The sequence below is a fragment of the Pteropus alecto genome, unplaced genomic scaffold (genome assembly GCF_000325575.1).
Source record: "Pteropus alecto unplaced genomic scaffold, ASM32557v1 scaffold3, whole genome shotgun sequence".
In the NCBI taxonomy this organism is placed as follows: Eukaryota; Metazoa; Chordata; class Mammalia; order Chiroptera; family Pteropodidae; genus Pteropus; species Pteropus alecto.
In genome coordinates, this window is record NW_006442484.1 from 33094382 (window position 1) to 33118294 (window position 23913).

General features: G+C 33.9%; 1 protein-coding gene across 4 annotated transcripts in view; it reads right to left on the reverse strand.

Annotated features, from left to right (window-relative positions):
• Positions 1 to 23632, reverse strand: part of WDSUB1 (WD repeat, sterile alpha motif and U-box domain containing 1) — a 55858-nt gene extending 32226 nt beyond the window's left edge. Inside the window, exons 1-9 of one of the 4 annotated variants that reach the window (XM_006921104.3) lie at positions 23173 to 23632; positions 20936 to 21357; positions 19182 to 19366; positions 15113 to 15205; positions 11607 to 11700; positions 9486 to 9519; positions 8145 to 8185; positions 7956 to 8062; positions 7078 to 7257 (exon numbers count right to left, since the gene is read on the reverse strand). In XM_006921104.3, coding sequence (XP_006921166.1) covers positions 7078 to 7257; positions 7956 to 8062; positions 8145 to 8185; positions 9486 to 9519; positions 11607 to 11700; positions 15113 to 15205; positions 19182 to 19366; positions 20936 to 21333 — 1132 coding nt within the window. In that variant the 5' untranslated portion in view covers positions 21334 to 21357; positions 23173 to 23632. Of the gene's footprint in view, positions 1 to 7077; positions 7258 to 7955; positions 8063 to 8144; positions 8186 to 9485; positions 9520 to 11606; positions 11701 to 15112; positions 15206 to 19181; positions 19367 to 20935; positions 21358 to 23114 lie in introns of those variants that run through there. The other 3 variants (XM_025039237.1, XM_015596481.2, XM_025039238.1) reach the window with 3 other exon arrangements.
• Positions 23633 to 23913: the final 281 nt, after the last annotated feature.

The window sequence follows — 23913 nt, forward strand, 5'->3', positions numbered from 1 at the left end:
ACTGTATTTTTATTTTTATCCTGTTTAAAAAATTACCTTAATTTTTAATTTCAGGAAGTTTAATACAATTAATTTTAGGAAGTTTAGTGTTATTAGCCGTTTAGGTGTTTAAAATTAACTAACAGTTCTACTTTAGGTGCAGGTGTTTGGGGTATCATGGGTAGAAGAAAAGAATTACATTTCAGAATGCCTAATAGTTCCCATAAAAAGCCAAATCAGCTTTTTTCTGTTGGGAGGCAATGCTCCATGGGGTTTATACACACCTTCTGATACATTGTGTCTCTGCAATCTTTTCAAGGATGTTTGCAAACCTCAGAAGCTAGAGAGTGTCATCTTCCTTCCACTCAGAGAGCAGATCTGTTTCCTGATCTAGTACACAGATGTCTTCCTCTTGGGCTAGTTTGCTAGCAACAGTCTTACAAGATTGGCAGTGATGGGTGGGTAGGGGTGGGAGTCATGGGCTCAAGGTTCCTCAGGTGTGACTCAAATACAAATTGTCCCTCCAAGACTTAGGGTAAAACGGAAACCAACGTGAACATGAAGCTCATGCTGCCTGTTGTGTCATAAGCTGTTTAAATCTATCCGGACTGTTTAACCATATCTAAGGAAGTATGGCAAGTCAATTTAGCAGCTGCCACCTATTAGGGACTACTTCACTGCTTTCTTATGACTTCTTATGTAATTCACTGAAATCAAACTGAAGATTTTTAAAATAATTTTTTAAAATACCACGGGATGTTTATAATCAGACAGTAGCCATCTCATTTAAAGGGATAATTTAAAACATATAATAAGGGAAGACTATAGAAGCATTTAATAGTCTGAAAAATATATAAATTTCCCACTCGGTCAAAAATATTATATGTTCGCTAATATTTAGAATGTTTATAATATTTATAATACAGGATACAGAAAGCCTATTTCAAAATGCCCCAGATAAGAAAAGGTTAAATTGGGTGTTACCCTTGTCCAATTTTAATGTCTTAAATTTAAAACAGTCATATCCATTTGCCTTCAGGGAAGCAGTTACCAAGTCAAATCCACAGAACTTGGCCAGAAACAAACACCTCTTTTTGTGACTGGGAGTCAGGATTGAGTGTTATTAAACTTAACTGTTCAGAAGGAAAGGACCCTTTCCAGCCGAGGGCTAGTAAACCCTCAGTATGGGTAAGGGGCAATATCTGGATATACAGGCATACCTCAGAGATACTGTGTTCAGTTCCAGACCACCGCAATAAAGCGAGTCATAATCTTTTTGCTAGTGGAGGGTCTTGCCTTCAATTTGTAAAAAACGTAACATCTGTAAAGCGCAATAAAACAAAATGTGATAAAATGAGGTATGCCTGTATATACTATATCCCTGAAAAGACATCTGGTTAATAAGATGCAAGTTAAATAGGCCACTAACTCTTCTACCCTCATTCCTACTGCTTACCCACCTCTGGAAATGCTACATAAATTGAGAATTGACGGCTTCTAGACAGGTAACTGTCAAAAATAGAAAACAAAACTCTGAAAACCCATGAGGAAACAGAGGTAACTGGGTTCCAGAGTCGGTGATGGGAGATGAGAGCTTATAGCAGAGATGTGCGTGCACAAAATGGAAGAGAGACCTTTCTACTTGTACCCTTCACTCTCTCCAGTTTTGTCCTATAAGATTATTGCCAAAAGAGCAACGCCAGCACCAGCTGCCAGCAGGTAACAAGACGGCCCAACAGCCTGAAACTAGCAAGCACAGCCCATCAGGGTGGTCACTTTATTATCTCTTCATTGCTCGAGAGAGAACATCACAACCAAAAACTAGTTTCTCAGGAAAACTAAAAAACAGCTTAGTATTTAAAATAAATTTTATTAAAAAAATAGCTTCTGTCTAGAATAATCAAGAGAAAACAAATACATAAAAACTATATTAGGAAAGAAAAGGGAAATGCAACTATAGGTTCAGTAGGGAGTTTTTAAAGGATTTGGAGAAGATAGTGGTAGTAGAATTATAGTTTAATTTCTCTGAATCTCTACATAAAAACAGAAACTAGATAGCAAAATCAAATCCCACATGTAACATTTCCAACAAAGTTAGGTATCCTCATGAACTCCACAAGATGAATAGGTGACAACAAACTGCCAATATCCCTAAGACCTGAAGATGACATCTGTGTGGAAAGAAGCAACAGGACATCTGATAGGCCTGAGGAAAAGAGATCCCAAAATGTCCAAAAAGTATTCACTGGAAAGTGGGGTTGGCTAATTTAAGGACAGCTGCTGAATTGTAAGGGTTATGCCCACTCTAACAGCAGGTCAGCCAAAAGTAACTAGATTTGAAGGAATTGTTTCACTTTAATCATGTATAAAAAAAAATTACAGTAAAGTTATTACTTAACACTATATGCAGTTAGGCAACAAGTGAAAATATACATCAGGAAGTACTGTATTACTAGGAAATGAACTAGGTATTGAAATGCGAAACTGTCAAAATCTGAGGATATTAAGACAGTTGTATAAAGTTTTAAAATGCATTTGATATAACTTGATATAATTTTTAAATTAGAAAATGATTAAAAATGTCTCATGTGCTTTTATAGTTTCTTGGAAACACAAGAGCAAAAGGTAGAGGGAACTCTGAAAAAAACCTCATTCCCAATTAGGAATCTACGATTGATAAATATTTGAATATAAGGACTGACATGATATACAAGAGTTTCTTGGCATTTGTCATTCCAAGTTTCTACTATTATATTATCTACAGCAATTCCAAACTCCAAGATCAGTAGCATTTTGCAATATTTCAAAGGTCCAGATATAAACTGAGGCTAATGTGCAGATGAAAGTTACGTGGCTAGTTAGTAGACTTACTGCTTGCCTAGCATCACATCTGAGAGACTTTCTTGTGCTTCACTTTTCATAATTTGAGTCTTTTGAATGAGATAGTAAATGCTATAGTAGATGTCAAAGATATTTTGTACCTGTTATCTATCTGGACATTCCTTATGGAAATGTAGGACTAGATATAAGGAGTTATTTCCTACCTAAAACTGTATGTCTACTGTACCCTTGTTTTCATTAACACAATCCTAGAAAATGACCATTATCCTAGGTTAAAGCACCAGATTCCAACAGGTGTTTAAGTCTACAGAAAGTTCCTTTATTGTATATTTACAAAAGACGCTGAAAAAAAGATTTGATGGACTGCTTGATCCCTTAACAATAATTTTTTTAAGTGTTAAATACCGATATACTTTGGTCTCCAACACTCCAATATACTTTACTGCTCAATTAATCAACTTCCTCCATATGATAAATGTTAAGCAAATTCATATTTATTCATGCTGACATAGGAACTGTTTTAACAGTTGTACCACTAATGCAAATACAAGTAAATAGTTCTGCACGGAATGAGTAAAAATTCATTATCATATATTCATCAGTTTACTTAACATTTTTTTTTTCCTCACCCAATTTCAATTTTCTGTTATTCCAATTTATTGTTTAGAGGAAACAAATTTTCTTAAAACTCAAGACAAATTCGCTGTAGCTTAAAGTAGCACCTGTAGAAGACTAAAGTTAGCCTTTTGATCCTTTAATAATTTTGCAAAAACTTTAAAATACTTTAGAATGATGTGAAAAAATAAATGTGCTAGTCTATTTACTAATTTGTTCTGTTGAATTTGTTGAATTTGCAGACTTTAGAAATCTTAGAACACAAACACAAAGCAGATTTCTTATTTATTAGAGAATGTGCAACATTGTTTTCTCCATTCATAATAATGATTTTCCTAATTCAAGTAGCTATCGGACCACCACAGAATTTATTTAACTTACATTTCAATTTTGGCTTGGGTCTGATACTCTCAAAACTTATTTCACTTAACTTTAAAATGACCATAACTACTAAACTTGAGACTCATCCTTCAAAAATTATTTCGGGCCATTAAATCCTATAAGAATTTCTTATTCTTTATATATTTGGCTATCAGAATAGAATTTTATTACTATTGTTTTTATTATGCTTCTCTCGTGTTTTCAAACATCCACTGTTGAAATCTGAATTTATTTAACATTGTCAAGTGTTCCTGTATGATAAGGTAGTTAAGAGTTATTGTGAGTAATGGTAAGTCACATTGTTAAATTCAAATTTAACAATGAAGATGTTAAATTTACCAGAACTTAAAAAAAACTACACTGTATTACCTACTTTCAGGAAGAAACAGTAAATTACAAAGAAAATAAGTTGTCAGAGATACAAAAGTAACTTTCATAGTATGGCCTGGGTACAAAAACCATCCAACCCTAAGTATTATCACAAAATCATCGTTCTGTTAACTTTTTAAAAAGCCATAAGCTCCCGAGAAATTTAAATAGGTTCACGTACTATATCATGGAAAGTGTAATACTAAACTTTAAAATAGTTTTCTATAACAAACTTTGACTTTTCATTAACAATAATTCTCACTATGGATATCCTATTTCCTCAGCATTCTGGTTAAGAATTTATTATTGCTTATTGATAACAGTGTCTGGTTATTTTTATCAGAGTATAACACTAAGATTTCGAACTGTTTTTTGATAAGGATCTAGTATCCAGAATCCACAAACAACTCTTACAACTCAACAACAAAAAGAAAAATAAACCAATTTAAAAAGGTCAAAGGATATGAACAGACATTTCTCCCAGGGAGATATATAAATGGCCAATAAGCACTTGAAAAGATGCTCCATATCATTAAATACAAATCAAAACCACAATGAAATACCATTTCACATCTACTAGGTCAGCTATAATCAGGAAGACAAGTAGTAAACAGGTGTTGACAAATATGAAGAAATTGGAAACCTCAAACATTGTAGTGGAAATGTAAAATGGTATAGCTGCTTTGGAAGATAGTCTGGCAGTTCCTCAAAATGTTAAATGTAAAGTTATTCTACTCCTAATCATATACCTGAGATAAATGAAAACATAGGTTCATACAAAAACTCCTACATATATGTTCAGAGCAGCATCACTGATTACAGCCAAAAAGTGGAAGCAACTCAAATGTCCATCAAGTGATAAATGGAGAAACAAAATGGGGTATAGCCATAGCCATACAATGGAATATTATTTAGCTATAAAAAGGAACGAAGTACTTATACACACAAAAACATGGATGAACCCTGAAAGCTTTGTGTTAAATAAAAGAAGCCAGATACAAAAGGCCACATATTGTATGGTTCCACATCTAAGAAATGTCAAAAACGGGCAACTCCATAGAGACAGAAAATAGATTAGTGGTTGCCAGAGACTAGGGAGAGGAGACCAGGGTTCTTGGGGGGGATAAAAATGTTCTGAAATCAGATAGTGGTGAACATATTAAAAGCCAGTAAACTGTACACCTAAGAAAAGATTACTTGTACAGTAAAAACTATAAAGGATTGTTGAAAGAAATAAGGCCTGAACAGAAAAACACCCTGTGCTTTGAGACTGGAAAATTTAATATCATTAGGATGACAATCCTCCAATTGATCTACAGATTCATTACAATCCCTATGAATATTGTGTTTTCTTTTTGTAGAAATTGAAATTTTGCATAAAACTCATATGGAAATGCAAGGTACCCAGAGTAGCAAAATCAATCTTGAAAATAAAAACAGAAACAAAGATGGAGAACACACACTTTTCAATTTCAAAACTTACTAAAAAGCTACAGTAATTAAGACAGTGTGGTACTAGTAGACCAATGAAATAGAATTGAGAGTCCAGAAATAAACCCTCGCATTTACAGTCAATTGATTTTCAACAAGGTGCCAAGATAATTCAAAGGAGAAAGAACAGTCTTTTCAACAAACAGTGCTGGAACAACTGGATATCCATCTAAAAGAATGCAGCTGGACCCCTATCTCATACCATATACAAAAGTGAAGTCAAAATTAATAACACAATTAAATATAAGAGCTAAAACTATAAACATCATAGAAGAAAACATAGGTGTAAATCTTTGAGACTTGGGATTAGGCAATGATTTCTTAGATATTACACCTATAGTACAAGCAACAACAACAAAAACAGATAAATTAGATTTCATCAAAATTAAAAATTTCTGTGTAATAAAGGGAGAAAATATTTACAAATCATATATCTGATAAGGTTCTAGTATCCAAATTTATATATAAACAACTCAGCAATAAAAAGACAACCCAGTTTTTAAAATGGGCAAAGGATCTGAATAGACATTTCTCCAAAGAAGATAGGCATTTAGCAACAAGCACATGAAAAGAAGTTCAACATCACTAATCGCGAGGAAAAATGCATGTTAAAACCACAATTAGAAACCACTAGGAGGGCTATAATTTAAAAAGCAAACAAGGGTTGATGAGGATATGGAAAACTGGAATCCTCATATAATTGCTATTGAGAAGATAAAATAGCACAGCTGCTTTGGAAAACAGTCTGGCAGTTCCTCAAATGTAAATACAGAGTTACCATATGGCCCACCAATTCCATTCCTAATTATACGCCCAAGAAAACTGGAAACATGCCCACACAAAAAACTTGTGCATGAATATACCTAGCAACTATTTGTAATAGCTAAAAAATTTAAAACAATCTAAATTCGATCAACTGATGAACAAATCGGCAAAAAGTGACAAATTTGTATAATGGAATATTACTCAGTCACGAAAAGAAATGAAGTACTAATATATGCTACGACATTGATAAACCTTGAAAACATGCTAAATAAAAGAAGCCAGACACAGAAGGCGGTGTGTTGTATGATTTGTATGAAATGTCAAGAATAGTCATCTTTAGAGACAGAAAATAGGTTAGCGTTTGCCAGCGACGAGAGAGAAAGGAAAGAAGGACTACTAATCAGCATGGGATTAGTAGTGGTAGTTGCACAACTTCGTGAACATACTAAAAATCACTGCACTGCACACTTATAAAAAGGTGAGTTTTATCATATGTAATTATACCTAAACTATTAAAACATTTTTTTTTAAATTACACTTACATGGTGGCCTTAAGTTACCTAAAGAAATACTATGTAACATTTCTTTTCTATAATCTAAAATATGCTGTCCTATACAATCTTTCATTAATCTTACCAATTTTCAAATCATCAGCCAGACTTTCTTTTGTAAGATTCAACAGTTCTCTTCCATCAATGTTATTCATTTTGAAAATATCAACAAGGTCTTTTAAATCTTGTGCACAAAGCCACGCTGAGACGTCATCTTCTGACCAATCTTCAGTAAAGTGCTTCAAATGATCTTCTGCGCTCCTTGCTTAAAAAACACACACACACAAAGAAAAAGGCAAGTGAAATAATGAAAAAAAAAAGCATTTCTTTTATAAACAGTCTTAATTTGAATTAAAAGGTAAATAAAATGTCCTAAATTCGTGTCTTACTACTTCAACATCTTTTCAAGAAATTTCAGAAATTCAAATAATAGTATTTATAATATTATTTAATACATTAAATATTACTCTTTGGAAACTTTCTATTTTACTCAAAGATTTTTTTTATTATATAAAATTGATATCAGTAAAAATTCTATTTGCTCTATCATCCGCATATCAGCACCAATATTTAGTTAACTCTGACAGTGATAAAAATAAAAAACTCCTAAATTATATGTCATCATAGCTTGATGAGGCCAAAACGAACAAAATAAAACTATAATTACTATTTTGTTCTCAGGCTATAATTATCTGAAAAATGTGGAATATAAATAAATAGCTTACAAAACTATAGAAGGTGTGACATACATGAATGTGTACCCAAAAGTATTCATCAGCAGTTTTAACATAGGTCAACTACTTTAACACTGTCTTCTCTAAAATTATTTTTAAATTTTATTAAATATTGATGTATACGTTATATTGAGAAAAGCAATGTGAATAATTTGTCAAAAAATTACTGAATTTCTGATTTTAATGGTGAATGGGGTTGAACTGGGTTAAATGTGATGCCCTTACTAACCTTGGCAAAGTCTTTCCATATCAAATTGCCAGATGTTCACTGTTTTGTCCATTGAACCAGTAGCAAGTAAAAGAATATTGGGTGCAAAGGCACAAGTTGTGACATACCTAGTTAATAAAAACAACTATTATGTATCTTCAGACTAATTTTTTTAATTAATATTAATACAAAGTGAGGTTAAGTTCAGACCTGGTATGCTGAGTCAATGTGTGAAGTATATTCTCAGTATTCTGAAAACAAACAAAAACAGCTTTACAATTAGTCAAGCAAGAGTATATTTACTACTAAAAACTTGTTTCACATATATGGTTTATATGGTATATGTATTTAAACATTATGTCACTAATAGAAGCTGAAATTTTACCCAACGAATAAAAAAGAGCATCTATACCTAATATTATCAGGTAGCTATTTCATTCTTAATTATCAGCACAGTTGTCTAATGACCACTTTCCTAGAAATTTTAAGTATAATAGACTCTTGGCTTTTGTTCATTTGTTCGAAATTACTAATAATAACCTAAATGTCTATTATATGAAATAATTTGTGTTTTTGCTATGATATTTGATTTGTACTCATTGCAGGATTGGTGAGTAGAAAAAAAGTCACTTAGATTTTGAGTTTTCTTAGCTGGCCATCCAGCATCTAGATGGATATAACTGAGACTCACATATATACTTTATGGAGAAAATTTAATGTTATACCTATTGTTGTAAATGTATAATCTCATGAAAATTTAATTAGAAATATTAAGGATCCACTTCACCTAGTGTAAGTATTCTTTCCCATTTTCTGTCAGAACTCTCAGTGATTTGAACTTCTATATGGAGAACTAATTTAGATTCCTTATTTGTCCCACTACATTTTGATGATTTATGTTTCCATTTCATATGCTGGAATAGCTACAGCCTGAATTCAGTCATCATTAGGTTTTACTCAACACTGACTTCTCTTGGAAAATATTTTCATCAATTACATCCTTACTATATGTAAAAAGTTCATTCATCTTCATACTCATGCAAACTGGCAAACTGGTCTTTCTTTATTCACATGGATCTACCCAAAACTCCCATTTTTCCAAAACCATTATAACCCCTACTCTTCCTAATTACTAATCTCTAGATCCAGCCAAAACTCTTAACTGTGGTAGGCCACTCTCAGCTATACCATCCCCAAACCCTGGGATAAACATTCATCTTTTGCTGTTTTGAAAAGGTCATATAGAAGTTTAAGAATAATTGATATAAATTGATACTTTGGAGAGCGGTGCTCTTTAAATCTGTATTTTCTTTGATCAGATGAAACATCTGTCCATCTTAGAATCATTATTGAACTATTTAAGAGTTTGGCTTGTCCCAGAAATACCTTACTTGCATAACTATTTTAGCATTTATGAATGTATATATTATATTCTCAGGCATCATAAACAGAAAAAAGGTATACATTTTTTTCAGCTTGCTTAACTAAACTTGAAGTTCAGTAGCCTAAAAGCAATTTACATAGATTGCACAAAGATTTTGAAATACTTACAGTATCATACACTATGACAGACTTATCCACTGATCTTTAAAAGAAAAATGTTATGAGTGTAAAGTTCTACAGAAACAAAGTACAGCATTTATTTAATTAGTATTTTAAAATTACTTAAATAATTTTAGAAAAGGCTGAAATATTGATATACATTTAACATGTAGTCTCTTTGTTCGCATGTATGATTTCTCACAAAACTACATGCTATATAAGAAATTTAAAATTATAAACTTTATTAAACACTAGTGCATGCTATACTATATAGCCATAAACAGAATAAGCATTTGTTATGTATAAATAAGATACAATCCCATATCAAGTTAGTAACTCAAAGAGAAAAAACCACTATAAGGAGAAGCCATTACTTGCTACTTGTTTTTTGTTTCAGGTAGTTTTCAGGTAGCATTGTGCTTTATCATTGACATAGCTGTGCCTTAATTACTAATCAATATATACATATATATGTTATATAGATATTGTCTTGATCATGACTCAGTTTTGAAAATTACAGCTCTAAACTTGATCTGGACTCTATATGGGTTCTTTCAATGGTATAAAAATTAAAAACTATCTGGGATTAGTCTAGTGGTGAAAAAAATCAAAGAAAAATTCAATGCTATAACAAAGTACATAATTAAAAACAGATAAATATGCTTCTATATTATTTCCCCCCCTTTTAGAAACTGTATTTATACCAACATGATACATGTTGCAAGGAAAGAAAGTATATCAACAATACAGGTGTTTGTGTTCTCTATACAACTTTAATAATATTTGTACTTATTACAAGGTAGCTGATTATAGTCTGACCACAGAAGTCATATCTACTGGAAGCCTTAAAATTCTCCTCAATAAGACTGTCAAGAACCATATGATTTCAGTCATCTGTGGGATATAAAAATGAAAGCAACAAACAAAGCAAACAAAAACTCACAGACACAGGTAACAGTTTAATGGTTAACAGAGGGAAACGGGAGAAGAGAGATAAGTAAGGGTAAAGGGGTTAAATGAATATAAAGTGACGGAAGGAGATTTGACTTTGGGTGGTGAACACACAATGCAATATACAAGCGATGTATTATTGAATTGTACACGTGAAACCTATATGATTTTATTAAGCATTATCACTCTAGTAAGTTTAATTTAAAAAAATTAAAAATAGAAACTGACTATTAAAATTGTAAACTGTTAAAAGGCAAATCTGCTGGGTAAAAAAAGATATTTGCAACACATATAACCAATAAATGGCTCACATATAGAAATACAGACAGTATATGTGCGTGTATATATATTCGACAAATCAATATGAAAAAGATAACCCAGAAGAAAAATGGGCAAGAGACTTGAATAGGCATTTCATTAAAGAGGCAATACATATGGCCAATAAAATTCTGAAAAGGTTCTAACTTCATTGTTTCTGGAAAATGCAAATTAATGCCATAGTAAGACAACACTTTACATACATCAGAATGGCTAAAGTTAAAAAGATCCACAGGTATAGGCTAGAATATGAAATAACTGCTACAGAAGTATTCAACCACTTAGAAAACGATTTGGTGTCACCTGTCAAAGCTGAAAATATAACTATTCTATGACCCATCAATTTCATTCCTATGTATTTATCCTACAGAAACACACGAATGTGTGTACCAGGAGATACAGATATCGTCATAGAATTATTACTGTAATGCTCCCAAACTGGAAATAATGCATATGCTCATCAACATTAAGATAAATTATAGTATATACATGTAATGTAATATGACACAGCAATGAAAATCAATAAACTACAGGTATATGCAGGAATATGAATGAATGTCACAAACATAATGTTGAGTAAAGGAAGCCAGACAAAAATAATTCACATTGTGTGATTTGTTCTAAATCAGTTTAAAAAGAAAAAAGCAACACTGCTTATGACCTGAGGTGCTGTCACCAGAAAGGTGTGTGGTAAGGGGACGACGTCTGGAACAGAACCAGCAATGTTCTATTTCTTGCCCTGAGCAGTGGTTATACAAGTTTCACAGTAACTTATCAGACTGTTCTCTTATGTTTTATGTACTCTTCTGTATATCTCTTCTATTTCATATCAAAAAGGTTTAAGGAAATTAAATCGCTTACCCAGAGACTAGCAACTGCCCATTATGAGAAAAAGCACAAGCCAGAACAGGAGCACAATGCCCATACAGTGTACTTTTGTATTTTAATTCAAAACCTGCAAATAAGAAGGCAAGAAACCATATCAAGCCAACCGTGCTTAGAATTCATTCTTAAATCAAAACTATTTCACTTATTCAATAATCTCTGAGTGCCTAAAGGACACAAAAATGAAAAAAAATCTTTATGCAATTCTGGTATTGGAATTTAGTAGGGTTAAGTGGATTCGAAAGTTGAATAATAAGTTAAAAAAAGTGTGTTCAGCAAACTTTAGACAGGGATTGTTATAATTATCAAACTTTTTAAAATATAAAATTCTAAACTAATCTAAAAATTTAAACTATACCACAATCTTGGTAATTTTAATATATATTATATATTTTAGTTAATATATATATACACACACACTAATTGCCCAAATGCCTAAAAAGAATCAAATACCTGTAGTTTTTAGAATCTGATATTAAAAAAATATTTTCTCATTCCATAAATAAAAAGTTAATGGTAATTTATATATCTTATAATTCTAACATATCTTATAACACTCCTGCCACGTATGGCAATACTAAAATACTTCTTATGCTTCCTATGAAGAGAAATATCACTACTATTTTAAAGGTAAACCAAGGGAATTCAATATAGTTTAATGATAACCTTTAGAAATTATTAAGAAGTTGGCCTGGGGAGACAAGGAACTAAGTGAAATCTATAATTTTCTCAGACCTAATAAAAACTTTTTAAAAGGGTTAATGACTCTTAAGATGACAAACATTTAACTAAACAAAATGGTCACATTAGAGCAAGTAAAAGTTTCAACAACAAATAGAAGAAATATATAATTTCATTATTATTAAAATGTATCTTATTTCTATTCAAAATAGAAAAAAAATATTTTTTCTAATCTGGGAGAACAGATGTGGGCATTAAAGGCTCTGTGTAGAGCATACAGATCAATAACTAGACACAATCAAAGCAAAAATGTTATGTTGCGAATCAAATGACAAAAAAACTTGTAATATGATCCTAGGAATAGGTTACATGCTCAAGTATAAGAGCTATGTCTATCTACAACTCCCTACAAAAAAGCAATTAAAATTAGGTACGAATAAAATAAATGCTTTGTAAAAAGGCACATTTATAAATTTGTTTTTTAAAGTCAGTGTAAAAAACACATTTTCCAGACAACACATGAAAAGCTTTACTTTTGAACAATTTTATTAAAGATATATGTTTACAACATACACATTTATGACTATATTCATGATTTCTTATAAAAATTTTACTTTGATAGCAGCAGAAGGAAGAGGTAGGATAGAACAGAGAGGTAAAGGAACATCATCCTCATCACCATGTCATTGAATTCATTAAAAGAATTACTAAATGTAACCTAATCGGCAACGAATTAAATTTCCACAAAAATAAATGTATTTATTTCCTGATAACTGGCCCTTCTCTACACACTAGTATAATGAAAAAGATTCTCTCCCTGACCCAACTCTAGGCAAGCTATTCTGAGCCCTCCTTTCAACTAGGCCTTGACCTTGGCCTACAAAGACTTTAACAGTTTCTAAGAGCTCAAGGCTGCATCCTCAGGATGACCCTAGCCCCCTTAAAGTGCCTGTCTGAGAAAACTAAAGACTTCTCCCCAAAATCTACTGTTTCTTCCCACCAACACCTTAAGATAGGGCCCTTGACTCCCAGGCTCTGTGGGAGGGTAGGCGCTTAACTTCTCCAAGTGCCAATTGGCAAACCCAGAGGGGTTTCACATGGACTAGACCGGCTTCCTGCTTTTTGTAATTTTTCACTTCTCTGACTACAGAGCCCTTACTTACACCCTTCCTAATTTCCTCATTCTCCCTTTAAAACATCCAGTCACTTCTGTATTAACTGAAGCTGCACTCTGTTCATACTAGACTCTTTTTCCTTACTGCAACAGTATATTCCCAATTAAAATCTGTCCTTACCACTGTAATGTCCAGCTTTGTTTATCTTTGACAATAATTCTAAACAAAATGTAGTCTGATTTAACTGAAGCTTATGAGATAACAAAATATTTTTAGGCATCTGAAGCAAGATGCCCAACTGACCATATTTCTGTTTCCATTAAAATGATAATGAATTAATAAAAATATAAATTCATATAAATAAAGAGAATAGGAAGGGGACATCACCAAATCAGAAATTGAAACCAATTTGGGGAAGGCAGAAAGCTCATTCATGAAGTAGTGTAGTGGCGAGACAGCCCAGAATGCCAAGAGAAAGCTAATCTGCCCTAGAAAGCTCCCCCAAACCTTTAAACAATTAACAACCGGGGAAAAGCAAAGTCTGAATGACACAGATATGGACCTGGAAACAGAAAAATTAACTAGGTCTCTTTATGAAACACTCCCTGTCTGCCTCCAATCCCTCCCTGACCCCACCACAGTATGTTGGTCAAAAGCCAGATGCTTCTCTCTAGGCAAAACATTTCTAAGGAAAATAACTACTGCCTAGGGAGCTTCATGGCAGTTCCAGAGAGACACAGCACCCAAATTTTCAAAGCCCACAACTGCTCCCCAATAAAGGCCAAGAACCCACCTCCATACCCTAAACAGAAGCCAACGACAACCAACCAACATCTTACTGTTGCCTAATTCTTAAATGTAAATGAAATACTAAGGTTCACCAATAGTAAGGTTCACCAAGGAAACTATATCAGAGAGAGATATCAGGGTAAACAAAAAAAGGGCCCAAGAGCAAAAACAAAGATGATCAGGAAACAGAAGGGAACTTCAAAAACAAAACAAAAACAAAAAGCCTCTAATTGGTATCCTGAGAGTTTTGAGAGGATCTTGTATTCATAAAATGAGGACACTATGAAAAAGAAAGAACATGAGCCTTTAAAAATTGAAAATATGACTGATAGGATTAAAAAAAAAATCAACAGAAGGTTAAAAGATAAAGCTGAGAAATTTTTCCATAAAGTAGAAAAAAGGATGGGGAATGGGGAAAGACATAAGAAATTACGTCAGGAGGTCCAACAATTAATGTGAGTTATAAATAGAGGAAGTGGAGAAGAAATTTAAAAAACAACAAAAGAATGCTATATTCCAGTATTGTTTCTTGACTGAAGGGTCACCTGAAGGGAAAGACCCACACACTATCAAAAAACTATCACTATAGTGAATAAATTTAAAATATGGTGGAATAAACAATATTTATAGAAACTGTGAAAACCACCCAAAGAGTAGATAAAGTGCAAAATGGTGACCTTTGGTAAGCAAAATTGTGTGTAATGGTGGTGAGGTCATAATCAGCAATGAGCACACAATTTTTAAATTATATATATGTATTACTCTGATTAAAAGTCCTTAAAACATTTTTATAATCACTTTTAGATATTTAGAGTACTTTAGGTAAAAAGAATAATTAAAATAGAAATTTTGTCTGGATCACAAATAATTTCAGAGAACTACTTGTTGAATACGTACCTAAGATATGGGTAAAAGAAACAACCCAAATTTTGATCTGGCAATCCTGACCACATGATGCTAATCGAAAAAACTGAACACCTTGTTCTCCATCTAAAAATGTAAATTTGTTAAAAATAAATACACAATTGACAAAACATTTAAACAAAAAATTTTAAAATTTCTTATACTGAGATCTGTTAATTCTATTTAAACCGGATTCACAAACAATATTAATTACCTTATGCCATAGAATGAAATGCCTGTTAAAGAAAAGACTTTTTTTAAACAGGTACTTCAAAGAATTATAACTTTAGCCCCCAAACTGCTACAACAAAATGTCTATCTTCCACTAAGGATATAAATGAAGGCTGAAGGGCCAATATTGAGCCACCAAGCCTAGGGCATCTTCTAGCCCAATTTTAGAGTCCATGAGGTTAGCACTGTTAGAAAAAATTAGGAAGATTAGCTTTGAGTGTTAAATGTTTAATTATTCCCAACTTTTTAAAGACTATATCCATTTCTTAAAAAGTTTAGTCTATAATTCATATGGAATGAGAAATTTTTTCCCCATTTGATTTAATCAAGATGAAGGCTGAAATTCTGTAAATCCAAAATAACATCAACTCAATCTATTTGATTTGGTGGAAAATACTACACAAATTAGGATATGTAATCAGTTAGATTTGGTGTTCCCAAAACAACCTGACTAGTTTTTATGCTTAGATAATTTCATTATATTATTATATACCTGCTAGATAAGTTCCTAAATACTTGTGGGTAATATAAATATTGATATCATCAACTCAATTTTACATGAGTTCTACCTAATACCACAGAAGGAGTTTCATCAAAGAAAGTTCTGACACTCATATGCAGTAAGACACAATTAAGAAAACTAAAATCCATCTTAAGAATGCACTCTAGTTTTGCAACTATTCAGTATATGGTATTGAATTTATACACCTGGGTATACAAAATAATTTTTTTTCTATGGACTTTGTCTTACTGAAAGCACACATACTTTACTAACATACAACAAAGTAACTGCCTTCTCCCTCGAAGTTTTTCTAACTCTACATTTCAATAACATTTTTCTTGTAGCACAGGCTCAGTCAAAAGGGAATCCTTTCTGAGATCTTGATGGATGTAAACAACTCCTGATATTAAGTCTTTTTAAAGCAAAACAAAACACAACTATTTTACTCAAATGGCTAAGAGCAAAATATTTCAGTACTAGATTCAATCAGGAAAACATTTTTTTTCAATGTTTCTTGACTAAATAGATCCTTTGAAGTTAATTTCAAAATTTAATTAGTGAGAAGTCAGCTAGGACAGTGGAAAAATATGGAGCTTAAAATGTGCCTATGCTCAATATCTAAATAAAAATATACTTTTGTTCAGGAAGATATTTAAATTATAATAATAACCTAATTCAAGTTTTCTTTATAATTTAAAAACTGGAGAGAACTGATCATTTATCCTCAGGCACAAATGGGATTATTTTTCCTTATATGAGCAAAATATCACCAAGACAGAAGTGTCAATGTGTCATAAATACTTAGATATTAATACCAATTAATTAAAATTACATACTTTGTCTTTTAAGAAAATATAGCAGTTCCCACAAATTCCTATAATAATCCCTTTTAAAGCATGTATCAGTTTCAGGAAATTTAAACATAAGGTTAATATCTATTTCAACAGAAGCTGAACTAAAAAATCTTGAGACACAGATTAGAATTATACTCAGAAATACTTTGAAATATATTTAAAAGGCACGTTAAGGCTGTGGGTATTATACTTATTTTCTATTTTTATTTTCTATTAGCTTTAGGTATGCAGCACAATGATTAGACATTTATAAAAGTTACGAAGTGATCCTCCCGATTACTCTAGTTGCAATTTTTCATCCATACCTTTTTCTTTTTTCCATCAGAGTTGACATTCAGTATTGGTTTATATTAGTTTCAGGTGTAGAGCATAGACAATTATATAATTTATGAAGTGATCCCCCTGATTAGTAGCCGTCTGGCACTATACATTATTGACCATATTCCCTGTGCTGTACTCCACATTCCCATTGCTATTTTATACCTACTAATTTGTATTTCTCAATCTCTTTGCCTTTTCACTCAGCTCTCCAATCCCCATGTAGCAACTCCCATGTAGCAACGACCAGTTTGTTTTCTGTATCTATGAGTCTGTTTTCTTTTTGTTTGTTCATCTATTTTGTTCCTCAGGTTCTACATATAAATGAAATAATTTGGTATTTGTCTTTCTCTGACGTATTTCCCTTAGCACAATATCCTCTAGGTCTGTATATGTTGTTGTAAATGGTTAAGATTCCCTTATTTATGGCTGAGTAATATTTCATTGTATATATATGTACATACATATATATATACTATAACTTCTTTTTCTAATCATCTATTGATGGGCACTTAGGTTGCTTCCGTATCTTGGCTATTGTAAATAGTGCTGCAGTGAATATATGGGTACATAAATCTTTTCAAATTAGTGTTTTGGTTTTCTTTGGATAAATACCCAAAAGTGCAATTGCTGGGTCATCAGGTAATTCTATTTTTAATTTTTTGAGGAACCTCCACACTGTCTCCCATAGTGGCTGTAGCACATAATGTTAAAACATTAAAAAAATTTTTTCAACAAATCACTAAAAGGAATCTTATTCATCAATCTACATTTCAAAGCCTTCTATGTACCAGGCACTGTGAATAAAACAGACACAGGCTCTGCCCTGTTGGAGATTTAATGATGTCTAGGAAAAACATTAAATGTGATCTATATAAATATATAATTAAACTTGACACTTCTCTAAGTACTGTAAAAGTATGCAAATAAAAGATTATCAAAACGATTTAGATTGAGTGCAGGTGGTAAGAGTAAGGGAGACTCACCGGAAGTGGGTTTTGGGGTTTTTTTTTTTTTTGAAGTGTTCTTTTTCTTTAAGCTGAAATCTAAAGGATGACTAAGACCGAACAGGGTGAAGGGTCCACATGTAAAACCGTTGGAAAAACCTTAGAAACATTTAAGGAATGAAAGGAGGCCAGTGTGGCAAAAGAATGCATGAGGCCGAGTGTGATTTGAGATGAGTCAGGGAAACAGAACATGTAAGGTACTTACAGGCTTTGTGCTTTGGATGTGGTATTTGATCTTACTGTAATGTTTTTTTAACAAGCCATGATGGGTTTGAAACAGGTACTGCCAAAACCATTCTGCTACTCTCTGGACCTGAGCTGTCCAATAAGGCAGTGACTAGCCAAATATGGGGCTACAGAACACTTGAAATGTGGCTAGCTCCAACTGAGATGTGACATGATATACACACCAGGTTTCAAAGATGTACCAAAACATAGTAAAATATCTTATTTTTATCATCGATTATTGAAATATTTTAGGTATACTGGATAAAATACATAATATATACTTCACCTACTAGAAAAATTTAAATTTACATATGTAGCTCACATTATATTTCTATAGGACAGCACTGGTCTGGCAACGAGATCAGAAGAGGACAAAATCAGAAATTTCATCTTAACATAGAAGATGAAAATAAAAGGAAACTTTCCAATTCAGTGTATCTATTTAAAACAGAGTCTACATTAGGGAGTTTTTTATTCTTTTGCTAAAAACTAATTGTGATGCCAAACACCTTATTTTATAAATTTAGCTTTTGGAAGATTAAATAAGTAAATGGAAAATGTAAATGCTGTTTCCAATTTTTTTAATTTCACACTTCTGTTTGAATATCAACACACTGCATTTAAAAAAATCGCAGTACAACCAATAGGGTTAAGTCCTCTAAATTACCCTATTTAATTAATCCAGATCTACTGTACCAAGTTGCATCATCCCCTACATACATTCAAGAACCTGATTTTCCTATATAATATTTCTTTGAAATTTCGTTTTGAACAACAAAAATACAAAGGAGAAAGACGATTCCTTAAAAGAAATGAATTAAAAGGGCTTTGTTTTACTAATGATGAAATGAAAATGAATAAAAGAACCAAGTCATATACAAAGTACAAATAGGATTCACTAATGCTTAAAAGAATAAACTAACCAGAAACTGGCTGTGAAGAAAAGTCGCAGCAGGTAATTCCAAGATCATGTGCTTTTTCACTATATAGACACCTCATTTTATCATCCCACACGGTTAAATCTCCACATGAAGAGCCAGTGACAAAGATAATTCCATTAGGAGAAAATGCACAGGCCACCAAGGAGCCATCCTTAACACTACCAGATCTGGAATAAAAGCAGAAAATGGAGGTTTTCACTTCAGAGCATCTTTTATCTTATATCACAATCTCTAACAGCAGCTTGATAAATGGCTGTCACAGAACGGGAAAGAAAGGGCAATAGATGCCTATAGAAATAAAATATAATTTATATGTTATAAACTGAGATGTGCTTTCTAAAAATAATAGGATTTAAACATTATCTCACCATGTTCAAGCCTAAACTATAAGGATCCAAACCAAAGTTCACATTTGTTCATATTTTTCCATGTAGCGAGTCAGTATGAACACATTAAAATCTTCAAAACTTAACGAAAGCAATAATAACCAACAATATCAACTATAGTCATATTTAAAAAAAGATGAAACTATTTTAATTGAAAAAAACATGTTATTGGGGTCAAAACCACTTTCAGAATCACCCAGAAGCAACAGTAAGGCCTTTCATCTTCAAATATAAATTCTTTATGAAAAGAAAATGCTGTGAGCAAGTTAAAATTATCTTGGGAAGATAAAGAAGCACTATGATACTGTGCTAACGGTATTATTTTCTCAATTAGGAAAAATAAACTAGTAAAAAAACCAACAATTAGTGTGGTGTCCCATCCGTACTTAAATCTATTGCAGAGTATCACTTTACACTATTAATTACAGACATTTGGGTAGTAATGCTGTAGAGGCAGAATTTACCACCTGATAAAGATTCCTTAGCTGACAGCTGTAACTTAGACATTTTATTCTTTGTGCTTTCTCTTTAAACTGTTCATTAACCACCACTTGAAACACATCACCTTTTAACCAAAGACCTAAACCTAAATGAGCAACAATTGTACTCAGAATGGTATTGGGGATTGGGAGAGAGGGTACATTAGGCTATTTTAATTGGTAACATTTAAATGTTTATGGTTTTTAAAGTACCTAATGTCACTGAACTGTATACCTTCTCATTTAAAAATGGTAAATTTTATGTTATAAACATTTCGCATATACAGAAAAGTATGTGATTTTAATGGTGGTAAATTGTAACGGAACATATTCATTTAAATCAATTGATATATTTTTATCCAAAAGGAGTTTTTCAGGTGTTGTGTTTGATTTGGAAATGATAATACAACACCACACTAACCACAAGGTTCTTTCTTGTGGGCTTGCTCATTCAACCAGCAAGAACTCTCATCAGGAAATAGCTGTGTCTCTTAGATAAGTCTCACCTACCATTACTTCACTATTAAGAACACTTGAGCCACAAGCTACAAAAACAAAACCTAAAATTACTAATCTTATTCAAAAGACTTTTGCCCCTCGCAGTAAAAAAATTCATAAAAGTCTAACAAGATTAACCCTTATTTTACAAAAGGCTGAAAATTCTTAAAACACTCAGAGCCAAGCAAATCTACTTCAAGGATCATACTACACATCTGTTTTTATGACCATGAGAAGACAGCTCAAAATATTTTTCCTTGTGATGTGTGAAAATTATCTGATTCTTAAAGTCATCAAAATATTCTTCCTGATTTTTTTTTTTTGGTAGACCTATTAAAAGTATTGAAAACAGGAACGATTTAAATATGCATACCTATGTAACTTGTATGACTGCGCATTCCACAAAACAACAGTTCCATCAGCTGCCCCTGATACCAAACGGGTGGAGTCTGGGGAAAAGCGGCAAACTCTCACAGGGCTCCCACTGGGCTGTTCCATCACTGCCAGCATCTGTCCATTTTGAGTATTCCAAAGGGCAGTGGTACCATCTGTTGAACATGAAGCCAAAATATGTCCCGAAGGGGAGAAACAGCAGCAGTGGACAGCATAGGTATGAAACTTCAAAGGAGAGAGTGGCAGTTCCGTAAAGTCGCTTAGGGAGTACAGGCGAATTGTTTTGTCCAAGGAGGAAGTAGCCAAGAGGGAAGAGGAGAAGGCACAGCAGTTGACATCATCGCTATGATCAGCTAATGTGTGAATTAGTTTCACCATGTTCTTTATTTGAAGTAAAATATCCTGCAATTTTTAAATAGATTAAGGTTACTTCATCCTAGAAAGCAAATAAATTCAACTCAAATCCATATAAAAACGCCAAAATTGATTTAAGAATTTGCTCAATAAAAGCTCCTACATATTTTTAAAGGACAATCTATTATACCAGGGATATTGAGAAATAAAATTTATAAGACTACCACCTCTGATAATCAGTCACCATTGCCACACCAATAAAGCTCTGTTAACTCCTAAAATAGAACTTTGTTGGATAACTTCAAACTGATTTGACACTGAACATCAGAAACCTCAGGTATTTCATCTTTGAAGCCTTTCCCTCAACTCATTACTTCTCCTTGCTGCCTCATTCCAGATCTGCTAGCTCAAAAAGATTTTTCACTATTTTAACAAACTGTCTCAGTGGCTCTTTCCACAGGTTGGAACCAAGGCTATTGCTCTGTCTTTAAGATGCAGAACTGTAGGGTTCACTCAGAAAAACTAAAGTTGCATTCCAAATTTAAGTGGCAGTGTTGTAAACTATGTCATGGTTTGTCATCTTGTGTGATAAAGAATAAAATGACACGAGATCTGAGGTGAAGAACCAAGTTAATAAATGCAGGAAACCGAGACAAGGAAACCAAAGACCGTGGCAAAATGGACTTAGCCAGACGGCACTTAAAAACAAAAGTTACAAGTTTAGAATAAAATCCAAATTCCTCACCATGGTTTACAAAACTCTCTATGATCTGGCCCTTGCCTGCCACTTTCCCTCTCCCTCACTTATTTACAGCCTCCCCGGTCAAACAGATTCCAGTCTTCTATTTCACAAAGTGTTGTTGTTGTTGTTGTTTTTATTATTATTTTTTTATGTTGAAATTCTCTTCCCTGGCTTTTGGGATCCTATTTCTCTCAGATCTCAATTTCAGTGTCCTTCCTCGGAGAGGGATTCCCAATCTAAAACAGCCACTCTCTAGCCGAGCACATTACCCTATTTTAATCCTCAGGTAGCAATTACCACCAGCTGGTGTACTTATTTGTCTACCCCACCCCCATGTAAAATGCAATCTCTAAAGGAGTAGAGATCTTGTCTACCTGGCTCGTTTCTGTACCCACAGCATGTAAAACAATGTCAGACGCCTACTGTGCTTAAATAAATATTTGTTGAATATTTATATTTTCCCAAATCCAGTTGGGTTCTGGCCTTTAAATTTTATATAAACATAATACAAAATGATTGGAAAAGTTAAGATAAAACTATTATTAAAAAAAAAAATCTCAGTGGAAAAATCGTGTAAAAAGAGGTAATTCATAACCAGCCCTGAAGATAGGTATAACCTGGGATTGTAGAACTCACAGGCTGTTATTCTAATCTTACTTACAGAAATCTCTACATACAAAAAGATGGAGCCTTTTCCCATTTTCATCTTACTCCTAAAGTTAGGCCTTTTTTTCAAACACGCTCCAATAAAGCCTAAACAAAAATAGGCGAAAAACCTGGAGAATCGCCTGTATTACTGCACTGAAAACAAACAAGATCAGGCGGTGCTTTTTAGCGAACTCCCAAATCCCAACTGTGCAAGTGCACACAGGTAATTTTCCAAACTAACTTAGGCGTCCACACCCTTGTGGCCCTAGCTCCCTTTGCAGTTCGAGGCCATTTTATTCTGAAAAGCACTCAAGCCTCGGAGTGTGGCCTTCACGAAGGCCTCGGCTGTCACATCGGCCGCTCGATCCCCGGGCAAACCCAGTCAACTCGCCTGTGTCAACACACGCATCCTCACCTAATCCAAAGCAAACGCGAAATGTGCCAAGAACCCCAAAATAAAGTTCGTGACTTACTCCCCCCGCACGCAGGGATCAAGAATTTGCCCAACTCTGAGAGCCAGACGGGCCTCTGCGGTCTGGTGACCCAGGCGGGAAGGCGGCCTCGGAGCCCGGCGCTCACTCCACGGCCGGTGGGGTGCCGGGCCTTTCCCGGCGCGGGGCTGCAGCACAACCGTGCCTCGCTCCAGTTAAGGTCCAGGCCCGTCCTTATCGCGCACTTAAACCCAGATGCAGCGAAACCGAGGGCTCAGACGCTGGCAGGTGGGAGTTCCCCCCGTTGTACTCCCCACCTGCAGCTGCTGCTGCTAAACTGGCCCATAGGCGCAGCCCCATTCACTTCAAAGCCAAGCCGCGCTCGGGATCCGCCCTCAGGTGCTCCGCGAGCGGCGTGGGCCACGTGACCCGCAGGTGAGGCTGGCGGGGCTGGCGCCCGAGCAAACCCTGAAGCGAAAGGACAGGCCCCGCCCCCAGGGACGGACTGCGCTGCGGCGCATGCGTGCCCTCCAGCTCTGCAATGAGGAGGTGTCTAAGTTCTGGCTCTAGGATCAAGATGAGTCCAGACGGGGGAAACACCTTTAACTGCAAAGTTTTCCAAGTTGAGGAAGCTGAGGTCTAGCGAGTGCCTGAAATGTGGTTTTAAAGGGAGCATTGTATCAACTATCCGGTTATTCCAGCTCAAACTTTGTGAATCTCCTTCCTCTTCCACAGTCCTCCACCCTAATCTGTGTGTTCTCTCACTAACCTCCTTGATTGGTC